Genomic DNA, 15,942 nt, shown 5'->3' on the forward strand with positions numbered 1-15,942 from the left:
ATAATTAATAATTTTTTATATTTTTACTAAATATATATTTATTTATAAAAAAAAATTAACAAAGTAAGATTAAAATAATATTTAAGTAACAAAAAACCCGAAAAATCCGACAAAACCGAACCAATCCGGTCCATGTACACCCCTAACTACAACTATGCATTTCCTAGGCACATTATTCACATGCCAAATAAAAGAAATGAACATGAATAAATATCATATATGAATAAATAACCTATATAACAATTTACATTGCTTAAAAATATGTTAAAACCTAAATGACAATCTACATTGCTTGATTTCTGATCATTTATCGAGAGTAAGCCCCTCAATTTTGAAATTGAGTTTTTAGGTACGTGCTAACCCTCTTCCAATGGGGAATCATTGACCCATAAAACTGCACTAGCACTGATCTTTTTAGCCCCTCACGAGAAAATTCCAAGTCTCTGGCGATATCATAATCAACATTTTCTGGAGTTTCAAGCAGAGGCAATGCAACTGATCCATGGGACTCTAAGCTCCGTACCCATCCGCGGAGCAGAAAATTCACGACCTGTACATGTAAAATCGCCTTCACATGTCTCAACTTGCACCAATAATAACTTACCCTATTCATTGTTCTCATTTGTATATCTCATGTTGTCCCAGAAAAAACTGTCACAATCAAGAATCAGTCCAGTGCCAACTTAAATATGTAAGCTATTTATCTTTGAAAGAATTACAAGCGCAGTTAAAACGACTTCATAAGCAGTCTCAGAATGTTAACCAAAGATGATGAGGAAATTTATTTACTAAGCTTTTCCTTGCATTACAAAGCAAGAACATGCATAAGCTCTTACAGTTGGCTATGATCCGTGCACCAGTCAACAAACATAAAGCATAATGTAAGATGACTGAAGGGTCTGGGACAAGGATCTTTCAGGAAGACGACAAATTTACAGATTTTGTGGGTCTACGACAAGGCTCTTTCATGAAGGCAGGAGAAATTTACAGATTTGAGTGTTTGTGACATACCTCCGGAGCTTCATCATGGGGACAATGACCGGCAGGGCTAATCTCATAATATGGAGCTTCAGGCAATTGCCGTTTCACCTGTAAACCCCAAATAGGCTTCACCCATGGATCTTCTTTCCCATACATGAGACAGACAGGCACATTCTTCATTTGACACCTACGAAAATGTAAAAACTGGAAGCTTTGCAATCTTGTTTAGTAAAATTAGTGATAAATAAGCCAAGTGCAGCAATGTGATGCGTTGCTCTACCTACCCAGATAAAGCCTCTTCAAAAGAAACTTGCCCTCGAGGAGCAAACATTATTGAGGCAAAGACTGCCGCTGCTGCAGGATGTTTTGTCGTCTCAAGTATCCGAGTGAAAACTTTATCAAACTTTGTGGTGTTATCAGCATAAACTTGTTTCAGTACCTTAGCAATAAATTCAGGACCGCTAATTTTCTCCCATCTGAAAGCATAATAAAGCAGACGCATACATTTAGGGTACAACAGAAGGCCAACTTTTGTTTTTTTTTAAGACAAACCGTAAAACAATCCTGAAGACCTCAAAAGAGTAACTCACATTATGTTAACCAAATGTCCAGTGACACCATGCATTTTGTTTCATGTAAGTTACAAAACGTAATAGACATATTAATTGAATAATATTAGTTGGTTTCTGTAGGTCATAACTGAATTTAAGAAAACTAGCTAACCTGACTTAAAAAGACTCTACTTCAGGAGACAAGTTTACAGGCCTGAGGGAACTGCATAATCACATTCTTAAAAGAATCATATAACTTACACAACTTCTGTGAGCATTCTGACAGAGGTAGGAAGAGGAAAGCTCCCAGTCCAGGGAAATACGCTAGATAATCTTGGGGATTTAACAGGATTCGGAAAAAATCCCCAAAATGGTGTTGCGTTCAGCAAAGTTACACCTTTAACCAAATGAGGATAACGTGCTGCGAAGTAAATGGCAACATACCCACCAAGAGAATTCCCCACAATGTAAACTGGCTCTTTAATAACCTGCACCATAACATCTGTTCGAGTTTATGTATTCCTCATGAGCTATAATAACTGATATAAATAAAGTTAAACCAACCAAAACTAAAAGACTTTGTCAGGAAAAGATATTTTTCCAAACAATTTTATTTAGCCAAAATAAGACGAAGCCTATATAAAAGTCTATTTTCCTACTATCACAAAATAAATCAAAGCAGTAAAGAGCACCAGCAAAACAGATATGACCGCAGCAGAGTAATAGAATAGCAAGAAACTATACTCAAGGCAAATACACAAGACAATAGAATAGCAACATGAGCAAACAGACCAATAAAAAGTTTAATGGCCTGGCTGCAATCGACACATCTGCTTAGAGGTAGTTTACATTATAGCAAGCATTCAAACCAGGATACTTGAGGCACTCGAGAAATTCCTACTGATAGGCTGGGATCAACTAAAGCCTTTCTTATCTTTTCACATCCACATCAAATTATCCTGAGGTAATAGAAATTGTGTTGGTAATATTTGGTAGCTCAAGTTACTTCATAAACCGATGATGTTAGTTTTACAACCGTAAGAAAGAACCAGAAATAACTTCTTGATGCTAGGTCGTGAAGCACAGAGGATGCACCTGAACGAATAAGGAACTGCTAACCTCAGACTAAAATCATTCTCGGTTCAATCATTTTCTAACTGTAACCGCAAAAAATCAGGTCATCACCATGCCAGCAAGCGTATAACTTCATCCTGCCTTTCAGTCCAAAATCTAACAATTTTATGAAAATTCATTTCTTGCTTATCTGAATTAGTAGATAAATACAGTCAAAGAAAAGACAAACTGAGAATCTTTACTTTTCAATTACGTCAAAAAGATTATATTTTTAACCCCCCACCCCCCACCCCACTCCCACCCCCACCCGAGAGAGAGAGAGAGAGAGAGAGAGAGAGAGAGAGAGAGAGAGAGAGAGAGAGAGAGACTAGTGCCATGGAAGATAGCCTGGCACATATTATCATTCGATTGTCTACTGCATCAGGAAGAAGACATAACGTGATACATGAAAATGGAATCCTACTTAACAAAATTGATCAGTGTTTAAGAGCTGGGATTTTCTTTTCTTGGTCAGTTAAGACCTGGGAAAACTCGTTGAATTTGTAACAAAAAATTACTGGAAAAGTGCACCAAATTTAAACATCAAAGAAACAAATCCATTCCAACAAATTCTAATTCTAAGTAAAAAGTGAAAATATAAAGACACAAAGTACTACCTCTTCAATGAAATAGTGCACTTGCTCCTTCCATAAGTCGATAGAGTAGACAAGTTCTTTTGCCCAGGGTTTTGCTTCTTCTCCAAAGCCCCACACATCTCCGTCAAGTTGTTCCTTGGACGTCGAGGTCAGATCTTCACATGGTAATGACTTCCCCTGACCGAGAAAATCTATTGCCCATATTCTGTGATCACGGCCAAGATCCTTTAGCTGTTTTTCATAGTGAAAGGAACCAACACCAAAACCAGGAAGAAAAAGCACCGGCGGGGAATTAACATTTTCGCAACCTGATTTCTCATAATGAACATTCAATTTTGGCTTCCATTCCCAAAACCAACTGCTAATGGGAGCACCAAAATCACCTTTATTATCTTCATCTGGCAAACCAGGAATGATAACCTTGGGTACTGATTTGCCAACACCAGTCACGTTTTGCTTACCCTCTTTTCCATCAACTACATAAGAGTTATAACTTTTACCCAAGGCACTTGAATCAAAATTCTCAAATTCCTTGAATGCATTGATAGGGCAACAAATTCTGCTCCGATTTGGTCTCTTTATGCAAAACTGATCTGCACCAGAATACCTGAGCGCTCCCGGAGAAGGCTTAAACAGAACATAACACATCCTTTCCTCTTTTAATATGGGAAAACTTGCCTGATTTGAACCTGGACATTTACCCGTTGCTTTCCCTCTAATGTTTACAACGTAATAAAATGATGTAGAATGGCAAGATATAATTTCCATTCCTGAACCAACTTTCTGAAATGAAAAGATTCAAATTAAGAAAATACCATAACTAGCATTTATGTTATTGTTAAACAGAAATGTAACATGTAGAGCACAAGTAATTCGATGCACAATACCAATTCACCATAACAAAAAAGGAATCAGAAATTCACTTGTTAAGGTAAGGTCCCAAAATACAATTCCCTTACTTTAGTTATAGCATATCAATATCAGATTCTTTTGGAATGTATTTGTTGATTTTCATCATTAGCGCTGAAATCGAGTAATATCAAATAGACAGACCAGTGGTTGATGTAGCATATTAGCTATGAGTTCAATCGAACCTAGTGTTTTGACACGGTATGAATAATCACTAATATTTCAACAAATATTAACTTGTGAACTCATAATTTCAAAAGTCCATGCTAAGAATATTAAAAGGTCGAGCCCATCCAAGTTAAATCCTCAATCCACCTCTGAGTCAGACTATCTGTGATAATAATTAGAAAATCAGATTCATTGGCTACAGCACCAGTTCTACCACTTCTTTTTTTAAAAGTGAAGTCACTCTTCATACCATGTCATCACCAAAATAGAAAGAATAATGGCAGACCGATCTAAGGAAGTTAGAAGCATATCTATAAATTACCCAACAGAGTTTTGCATGTAGACGATAATTCAAACAAAAAAGTCCAATTTTTAGTAATAAAAAATGATAAATATATGAAGAAGGAAGGAAAGATAATAATATTACCGCTAATCAGATATCATTAGCAGAAGCTCCAAAACAGTGGGAAAGATGGTTAAATATTTCCTATTTCTCTGCTGAGCAGAGAGAAAGAAAATGAGAATAATCATGAAAATGTGTAGTAGAAATTTAACTCTTTCTTTCCCACTATAATTTGCTGATTTTTGGTAATTCTTTCAGGAAGAATTTGGAATTAACGAAAAGGTGAAGGAGTGAACGGAAGGATTTGGTTTAATCGTTTGGGCCAACACGTGTCTGGTGTTCATGGCTGCTGATTGGCGTTCCATATTTGCTCATGGGTTGGGGTGGGGCCATAGAAAATGGGATGCTAAAAATAACAAAAATGATTCTTTTAACAAATTAAGCTCAAAGTGACAATATGAAATATAAAATAGATAATAGATGTCAGAGTGGAAGAGAGAACTTTCTTCTCATTTCAAGTATGTAATCCATTAGCCAAAAGTGCTCTATTTATAGTTACAAAGGTTCATCCTCAAAAATAAAGAATGAAGTTACATATTAAATAGATACATATGAATACAAGTAATTCATGTATGTGATGTAGGAATTAAATGGATAGCCACTTTAATTCATCGTATTCATAACACTCCTCCTTTGATATCCATTTAAAAAATTATGTGCCTCATTAAATTTTACTAGGAAAAATCCAGTGAAAAAAAGTTTAATGAAGAAAAAAGAATACACATATCTTGTAATACGCATTGAGTGTTACCTCATTAAAAACCTTACTAGAAAAACCCAATAGAGATAAAATTCTAGTTAAGGAAAAAAGAGTACAACGTGTATTATACTCCCTTTGATGAAAACTTTATTTGATATCTCGGAGATGATGCATTCCAATTTTATGAGAGCTTCTCAAGTGTTGATGTTGGCAATGCCTTAATAAATAAATCTGCCAGAATATCTCTTGATTGGAGTTGTTAAACATCTATCTTACCATTCTTTTGAAGATCATACGTGAAAAAGAACTTTAGTGAAATATGCTTTGTTCTGTATCTTTTTCTCTTCGAGGATTTTTATCTCTGGAACCGATTAGTCGACCATATTTCAAGCATAGCTTAGACTCATTTACATTTATAGATTGTCCAACCGGGACATAAATTTGAATATGAGCATTAGCAGCTGGAATATGTAACTTAGTCATCCTTGGTGGGTCAATTAATTCATATGGCAGTTGATTTGTAATATTTTACAAATCTATAACGACTCGACTTGTCATTTTAAGAATTTACACCTCGTTCAGCGACTAAAGGCCTCGAGCAGCTTCGTAATATGCATTATGATCCGCACGTGTGGTCGAGTTTGGTTTTCGTAAGATTCAGAGTTAAAATTTAAAGAAAAAAATTCTCATTTTGAAACTTAAATGGAAAGAGTTGATCGGAGAGTTGACTTTTGAGCAAAAGACCTCAGAATGGAATTTTAATGATGTCAATAGCATCTTATAATAATTTCGGACTTAGGCGCATGTCCGGAATTGGGGTTGGAAATCCGTAGAACAATTCGGCGCATTTTGGCGAAATTAGAAAGTTGACGTGTTCTAATTATATTATTTTATGTGCGGACAAGGACTAATAATATGATGGATATCAATTGGATATGATAATAAGTATACAAGGCATATTATAAGAGATATGGGATCTAAGAAAAGACCTAAGTCTAAGCCAAGTTGGAAAATTATATGATAGTCTAAAATTTTGAATGAGTACGCACAAGACCACACTTTGGACGAGCATATCTACATATATATAAGGTGTTATATGATGCACAACCTATCAAATGAAAGAGATTTTAGTCTAGTTTCCAACGCTTCAAACCCTTTTTCATTTGGACACTCCTACACAAAGTTATTATCAAATTGCCAAAAGCTCGAAAAATGCAATTCTGCGGCCAATTGTGCGACCGCAAAATCATTCTGCGATCGCAAAATGGTCGCAGAATGGCCCAGTGTAGCCCAATTCTTGGCACCTATTTTCCGATCCATTCCGCGACCTGCATAGCTATTGTGTGATGCATTCTACAATAGCAGACCTAGTTTTGGAGGCTTCATTCTCCTATTTTCATAACCCGGCCCTATTTTGATAAATAGGCTTTGGAGTTTATGTTCGGGTGATTTTCTGAGCATTCTAGAAAGAGGTGAGAGATTTTTAGAGAGAGAAAAAGGAAACCCAATATTCAAATCATCCAATCTTGCATTAACCTTCAAGAATCAAGCAACCCAATCACATGATCTTCATCTAAGAGGTAAAGATTTCATACCCTAGTCTTTAATTTCGACTTTATGGGGGTAAAGATGGGTGATTAGGAGTATGATTCTTGGGTAGAAGAGTATTATGAATACATATATGTACAAATAAGGTTTGTTGGAAGATTGTTGAGTTCAAATGAGTAAAGATTGGGTTGAAAATGGTAGAAATCTTCAAAGACTTTAATTGAAGATTTCAAAGACAATCCGATGTCAGAATTCAATAATTTTTTGTACGGTTGAACTTGTATCGGAACAGGTGTTCGAATTTTGTGAGTTTTTTGGGATTCGAAACGTGGTTCCCGCTGTCAATTTTTAAATGAATTTTGGATTTTAATCCGGAATATTAGTAATTTCATATGGAACTAATTCCTACGATTCGTATTGAGTATATTGAATTATTTGTGACTATATTTGAAGCTTTCGGACACAAATTCGCGAGGTGAAGGTTTATTGAAATCTTGAATTTGGTTGCAAAATGAGATAAGTATCCTGCCTAACCTTATGTGGGGGACTTCCCCTTAGGATTTGAGTCTTCTATGTTAATTATAGTCCGTGTACGCGAGGTAACGAGTGCGTGCTCATACTTATTTGTGGAAGTTGGCCATTAGGATTCTTAGGTCCTTATATTCACTATGTATGAAGTTGTTCGTGATACGTTTGAGTTCCTATTTATTGGTTTCACTTATACATGCTTCAATTAGAATTAATTGCCTTGGGATTCACTCTTATTGCCTATTTGATACTTATTTGACTTAACTAGAGATTTTGCCTCTTTTATCGTCATGCTATCTTTTCACAACTGTTTACCTTTAATTGAAATTATTACTATCTCATCCTATAATTATTTAGTCTTAATTGGAGATATGATTATCTTATGTTGCCTATCATTATTTGAATTATTGAATATCTTTCGCAAATTGCTCAACCTTAAAAGGATTTTAGACAACCTATATCTCAGTTGACTTGCCTTTATTTAGGACTATTGGACTCGTGTGACTTCCTTATTGTTGACTTGTATATTGTGGGATCGTTGCTATATAGTTGTCTTCCGTAGTTGAACTGTTCCCTTTCCTAGTATTCTTTACTGTGGTTATTCCTTGTAAACTGATTCTACCGTTTCTTTATGATTTAAAGTTCTTGAGTTGATTTACTCGTCGTACTTTGTATTATTGTCATTTTTGTTGTTGCACTTACTGTGGTGATGTACGAGGTTTCTGCCGTGTTGTAACTGTTATTTCTATTGGTTACGCTGTATACTTACTTTGGGGCTACGGGACGGTAACCCGATAGATCCCCATGTTCTGCATATTTACTTTGAGACTACGAAACGATATTCCGGTAGATCCCCTGCACATTTTTGTTTGGGACTATGGGACGGTATCCCAGTAGATCCCTCTGTTCTGCATATTTACTTTGGGACTACGGAACAATATCCCGATAGATCCCTGCACATTTACGTTTCGGACTATGGGACGGTATCCCGGTAGATCCCCCTGTTCTGCATATTTACTTTGGGACTACGGAACGATATTCTGGTATATCCCCCTGCACATTTACATTTGGGAATACGGGACAGTATCTTGGGAGATCCCCTATTATTATCATTGTGTTCTAAGCTGTGCATTTCATTGATCATATCCTTGCGTAAACATTCTACGTGTTGTCCATTCTTTTCCTTATGCTTACTTGCTGGTATGAACTATGTTAGGACACTTGTATAAGCATACACGTGGCTAAGCACCCTTATCGGATAAGAGGCTTCTTGATATTGCTGAGTATAGACACACACCCTTGTTTATTTGCCTTCCAAGTGAGAATGGCTCTATTTGGCATGTGAGTTGTCAGTACGATTTTGAGGTGTGATGAGGGCACAAGATGCCAAGTGTTAGGGTTCAGGTATTGAGACCCGTATTGTATGATTATGAGATGAGGTGTCACAGGTTGATTTATAATCGAAGGATATTTATTCGAAAAAATTATATTCGAAAGGTATTTATTTTGAAAGAACTATCTTTGAAAAATATTTATTTGAAGAAAATATATTTCAAGATATTTTTATCACTTGAAGGATTTGATTAATTGATTGGAGTTTGTTGGCTAAGACCTAATGTGAAAACTGTCGTAGTTGCTAAATTATGACTTGCCTTTACTGCGTTCGGATTCGGATTTGGGTTATATTTCCATTCATTCTTCTTATTATGGTGTTCCGCTGTTACTTGCTATTTTCTTCCCTTATTGCAATTACTGCATTACTAGCCGCATCGCATAGTCTTTATATAGATGTCATGTTCTGTTGCTTCTATACTTATACTTGTTCAATTTATTAGACCAGTAGGTGTCTTGACTGTTCCTCATCACTACTCCATCGAGGTTAGTCTTGATACTTACTAGGCACCGCTGTGGTATGCTCATACTATACTTTTGCATATTTTTGTGCAGATCCAGGTATTGTTCGTTAGTAGTTGTGCGGATTCTTGCCGAGGAGATTCAAGGTAACCCTGATGTTGTGTTCGCAGGCTTCGGAGTCCCCTTCCTATTTTGTATCCACACTGTTGTACTTATTTCCATACAGTAGCATTAGACGTTGTAGCAAAACTCTGTAGAGCTTATGACTTGTACTACCGGTTTTGAGAATGTGTAAGTTTTGTGAAGATTTCTATATTGAGACTGTTAGACTTTCTTTATTATGGTTGTTTTCAATAACTATTAGGCTTACCTAGTCCTTAAGACTAGGTGTCATCACGAAACCCAATGGAGGGGAAATTGGGTCGTGACAAAATCTTTTGTACCTCATGTTCATATTTATTTGTTCAAGAATCTAAAATGAGATAGTGATAACGCATTCCAGTCTATCTCTTTTTTCAACTGCTTATTTCTTCCCCTAATTTTGGGATACTAACATATATCCCCAACTTTCTTTGCAGACTCATCTTTGTGTGTAGTAGTGAAGCAATTGGAACATATACCATACATCCAAATATTCTAAGATGAAATATATTTGGCTCCTGACCAAAAGTCAATTATAATTGAGAGACTTTCTGATTACATGCGGGCCTGATCTGCACAATAGCTACCGCATACAAAATAGCATGACCCCATGCCGAGATGGGAAGTTTTGTTATCATAGGCATTGGTCTAGCAGTTAATTATAGGCGTTTGATAAATAACTCCGCTCGACCATTTTGAGTATGAACATGAGCAATTAGAAGCTCAATTGTTATCCCAATTGTTATACAATAATCAATAAAGGCCTGGGACGTAAACTCACCAGCGTTATCAAGACGGAGTGTCTTAATTGCATAATTTGAAAACTATGCTTTTAATCTTATTAATTGAGCCAGTAACCTCGCAAAAGCCAAATTGCGGGATGATAACAAGCACACATGTGATTATCTTGTAGGTGCATCTATCAAAATCATATAATATTCAAATGGTCCATATTGAGGGTGTAGGCCCACATATATCACTCTATATACGTTCCAAAAATACAGGGGATTCAACCCTAAATTTAATTGCTAATGATTTAATAGTTAATTTGCCTTGAGAACATGCAATACAAGAGAATACCATAGTTTGAAGAATCTTCTGGTTCTTCAATGAATGCCATATGAATTCTCAATTATTTTGCGAATCATATTATAACTGGGACATCTCAATCGGTCATGCCAAATAATAAAATTATTAGTAAATCTCTAGTTTACTATGGCACGTGATTCGACTACCAATACTTGTGTAGTACAATCTGCATAAAAATGGATAATATTTCATATTCATACTTGTTACTATCCATATGGCGAATATCTCATTCAAAAGTCATTATCATTATTGTCATGGTTAAATTATTATAAGCAAGACCTATTTTTTGCTTTACTTTTGCTCTTTAATAATTTTTCATAAGGCATGGCAAAGTACTTTTAACGTATGATAGGTACATAACCAATGACATATTCATGCGGCCACATAATGATATTTATCCTCTTTATTTCTCTCAAACCTCTTTATAGGTGAGTTGTGAGATTTCAACAATCAAGAGTGTACAAGTGTTTATAAGTTTATTTCATATAGCCAAATTCACTTCTAGAATGTATCATAATCATCTAGATATGCCTCACAACCAAGCCTTTAGGTTGTTTAAGTAGGTTTGGTGACAGATCGGCCATAGGAGTACTCAGGGATATAAACAAGGGCAACAAATGTGGAGCATACGACGATGCCGCCCATTTTCTAAGCCATAATGCGCTGGAACTCAAATTCAACGTCTTATTATCAATATGCAACAAGACTTAAATCCGATGTCTGAAAATCTCATTCAAAATATTGCTATTTCAATAACAAATTCGAGGTATGAAAATAGAGAATGCTTACCCTACACATCCTTATAGATCTATTTAAATCAATATTCCCACGTAATAAAACCGTGGTATAATTGAGCTTTTAACTATAAAAGAAAATATATAATTGGCACTTTACCTAGTCGATCGGACTTTCCAAAGCTTATTCTTCCCATATTTATTATCTAACTGCAACTTCTTCACAATATCAGTAATTATAATAATAGCAATATAAATCTGTTTTGCAAAACCATTTCACTCTTGAAAGAATCTTTCTATAATAGATAAACTTTGTTCTGAACATATCTAAGTATCTAAAGGTGAAACTTTCGAAATATTTCAGTGATTTAATTAAAGGATTGTATATAGACCATAATGACAACTCTTATACTTCAAAGGCCATGAAACTTTACCAAGACCAAAATCTGAGGAAATGAAGGCACCAGCCCTATGTTTTCTATCTAATTTTTCACTGTGATCATTTTTCTTCGTGCTTACCCTTCACCTTACTAAAAAGTGAAAAGATGTTATTGATAATATTTTGCTGGAGATACTGCTAAACGAAAGGAGAAATGTCTAATACATACTAACAAGTAACAATATGGATCGAATATTAGGTGCACATACCTTATACAATTGATCTATCAAAAATATACATACCTCATATGCTTATCTCTTGTATACTTTAGACATAGATAGTAGAAGATATTGAGTTATCTTTATTTTATCCATGCATGTGCTTCTTCATAAGAGGCTCAACAGTGCAGGCAGGCAGTGCACACTTCCAGTTGTAGAACACAATACGTAAGCCACAACATTTCTAACATAACTTACGTAAATCAAATTGTTTGAGGCTCGTGCTGCTAACGTGTAATAAAATAAATAAAAAATAGAACAATATTAAACAAGAGTAGACAAGATATGTAGAGAGAAAAAGAAAACTTTCTTTTTATTTCAAGTATATAATCCATGAGCCAAAAGTGCTTTATTTATAGTTACAAAGGTTGATCCTCAAAAATAAAGAATGAAGTTACACATTAAATAGATACATATGAATACAAGTGATTCATGTATGTGATGTAAGATTTAAATGGACAACCACTTAGTTCATTGTATTCATAATATTTAGAGTTAGATTTAAAGTAGTCTCTTAAATATACTCTTTAATAGTCTTAGTCATTTAAATTTATCAAAAATGAGCATTTTTAGTTTGTGTCAAATATTTAACAGAATTTGAGTATTAGATTCATAACAGATTACTTATATTTAGAGTTAGATTTAAAATAGTCTCTTAAATATACTCTTGAATAGTCTTAGTCATTTAAATTTATCAAAAATGAGCATTTTTAGTTTGTGTCAAATATTTAACAGAATTTGAGTATTAGATTTAAGGGTGAAAATATATATTTAATCATAAATACCAGAATAGTCCAAAAACTGCAACACAAAACATTACACCAAACATTAGAAATAGATGAAAAACAACAAAAACTGTACCTCAAGTACTATATCAAACATCATATATAAAACAAAATAGCAAAAAATATATACTCCCTCTGTTTCAATGTGAACCTATTTGACTGGACACGGAATTTAAGAAAAAAGAGAAGACTTTGGATCTTGTAGTGTAAATTGAGGCACATATATTTGTGTGGCTATAAAACATTATGTAAAGATAATTTGTTTCCAAATAAGGAAAGGGATCATTCTTTTTGGCACGGACTAAAAAAGAAATAGGTTCACATAAATTGAAACGGAGGGAGTATAAAAAACGTCATCTCCAAATGTGAGTTCTGATCAAATTTTTCTTATTTATCACAGTCACATTAAATCTAACGGCTAGAGTTTGTTAAATATTTGACGGTAACAAAAATCGCTCACCACTAACAAAATCAAATAACCAAAAGTACGCTGGAGTATATTTAAGGACTAAACAAGTTCTTTCCCGCAAGGAAGACAAAGATGGCAAGGATTCTGACAGTGGGATTTTAGTAGAAAAATAGGAAGTATTGCGTGAAGCATTAGACAAATTTAAAAAATTGCTCAAAAATTGCCCACGTCATGGTTAGTCGGATCAGATCTTGTCCATACTCTCATGGAAAGATTGCATGATGCATCAAAGACGTCACGTGCTAAAACTAACCAAGTCATGATGATGCCTAACTATACTTATTAGACCAACCAACTAACGCAAATACATCTCAACTCCATGATTATCATATAAATAATAAAGTTGAAATGCTTAATTCAATACATGCTACCCCAAGATTTGGTGTCACAAGTCACGAGCAACTAAAATTAGGAATACATTACTGATATGAAGAAAGTACATTATCTGTTTGAATATACATGAACATAAATATAGACTCTAGGCTACCATTAACACAGGGCAACTCACAACTAGAATGTTGTTATATCTTCAATCCTCGTGTCAAGACCCAAACTCAACCCGTCGTGATGGCGCCTATCGTAGAACTAGGCCAGTCTCACTCAACGAAAAAACCAACCACAATACTAAAATTTAGAACATTTGCGAAAGAGTACTTTTATCATTTAAGAAAATAAATTGTTCATAACGTAAGTAAAATCCATAACACGATTCAACCAGCCCAAAATCAGGGTGTCACGAAGTACATGAGCGTCTAGAGAAATTACATAGTCTACTACAATATTTACTGAATACAACTGAAACACCACTAGAATAGAGAAGGAGGGTCAAGATTCTGTGAACGTCATGCAGATACCTCAACAATCTCACAAGTCTGTAACCTCGATCAATGACTGCACTGGGACCGAAAGTTCCTAGATCTACACACAAAATGCAGGGGATAACGTGAGTACACCAACTCAGTAAGTAACAAGCCCAACTTATGGACTGATAGGTAGTGAAGGATGTAACCTCAACAGAAAATAGAAATAAGCTGTGCAATAAAGTAGGCATGCTATTCTTTCAGGAATACAGCTCAACAGTGAAATAAATACAGATTTGAACAATATAAAATATAAAGCTCAACTAACTCTACATACCAATGCATAGAATGTATGAAATGCACCATTTGCTCCCACTCTCAAGTACTCAACCACTTGGTACTGCATATGGCCATCCGGCCTAGGAAAATCCATCCCGAAACATATACAATGATGACTGCAAGTCATCCAGTACCGAGGAAACAAGGGTAATCCAACCCTAAGGAGAAATCTATCTCCAAGTATATATATACATACACTCAACCTCTCGGTACCGCATATATCCATTCGACCCAAGGAAATCCATCCCGGAACATACTCAACAATGACTGGGCGTCACTCGGTACCGATGAAAAAGGGGACATCCATCCCTGTGGAGAAATCCATCTCCATATATCAATACTTCGGACAAATCCATATCCAGAAAAATCTATCCCTCAATGATATCATCTGCTCCCACTGTGGGTGTGCAGACTCCGAAAGGGATCCTACGTCCCAAGCGCTATAACAAGCCAATGAAGGCATAATCAATAATCCTCTACGGCGTGCAGCCCTACCTAGAAGTGTCACTCATAATTAGGCTCTCGGCCTCTCTCAGTCATCACTCTCCAGTCTCACTCACGGGCTCACAGTGCCATGAAAACTAGTCTGAAACAATGATATGATGTGCCAACATAATAACAACTAAGACATGGTATGATATGCATGAACAAGACTGAGTACAAAATGTCAATGAAACTAATGAGATGAAAGCAAGAAACGACCACTCGGGTCTCAATAGTATCGGCATGAAGCCCTAACATGATAATTAGCATGATTTACAACTCTTATAATTAGTCACATAATGAAACACAGATATCAGCAAGAAAGAGTCACTACGCAATGCCATGGAATAAACTAGGCCACAATTATCGCGGTGTACGCCCACACACCCGTCACTTGGCATGTGTGTCACCTCAATACGATCATATAACACATAGTTTGGGGTTTCGAACCCTCATAACCAAGTTTGAAAGCGTTACTTACCTCAACGAAGCCAAAATCCTACTCCACGATGCCATTGCCCCTCAAATCGACCTCTGGAAGCTCCGAATCTAGCCATAAATAATTCGATACAATTAACACGAGCTAAAGGACTCAACCCCATAAGAAAATGCTAAGCTTTAGGCCAAAAGTCAAAAAGTCAACTCAAAAGTTGGGCCTCGGGCCCCCTTCTCGAAATCCGACAAAGCCACAAAATCCGACAATCCACTCGATTACGAGACTAACCATACTAGTTTCACTCAATTCCAACTTCGAATCAGCTTTCAAATCCCAAAAGATCATTTTATGAAGTTTCACAAATATTCCCCAAATTTAATCCCAAATTACTAATCAAAAGATGAAATCAATGATATATTCATGATTATTAGCCAAAACCATGTTACAATCACTTACCCCAATGATTTTCTTGAAAAACTCCCGAAAATTCACCTCAAATCGAGCTCCCAAAGTCCAAAATGTAAAATAAAAACCCTAACCCCCGCTCATATAGCTCTCTGAACTTCCAGCCCGCGGTTCGCGTTTTCCTCACTGCGGCCGCGCAACCCTTACTGTTGTCCGCGTAATTCCCTCGTGGTCGCGGACCTTAACCCTCGCC

At 35.8% G+C, this 15,942-nt stretch overlaps 1 protein-coding gene across 1 annotated transcript; it reads right to left on the reverse strand.

The window, feature by feature from the left end:
• Positions 1–203: 203 nt before the first annotated feature.
• LOC104216244 (pheophytinase, chloroplastic-like) lies at positions 204–5,089 on the reverse strand. The gene is made up of 6 exons (XM_009766262.2): positions 4,746–5,089; positions 3,263–4,024; positions 1,794–2,020; positions 1,266–1,457; positions 1,012–1,168; positions 204–550 (listed from the first exon to the last, which is right to left on the reverse strand). The coding sequence occupies exons 2-6, from the start codon at positions 4,007–4,009 to the stop codon at positions 326–328; spliced, it is 1,548 nt and encodes a 515-aa protein (XP_009764564.1). The 5' UTR covers positions 4,010–4,024; positions 4,746–5,089; the 3' UTR covers positions 204–325.
• Positions 5,090–15,942: the final 10,853 nt, after the last annotated feature.

This window comes from Nicotiana sylvestris, chromosome 12, assembly GCF_000393655.2.
Source record: "Nicotiana sylvestris chromosome 12, ASM39365v2, whole genome shotgun sequence".
Classification (NCBI taxonomy): Eukaryota; Viridiplantae; Streptophyta; class Magnoliopsida; order Solanales; family Solanaceae; genus Nicotiana; species Nicotiana sylvestris.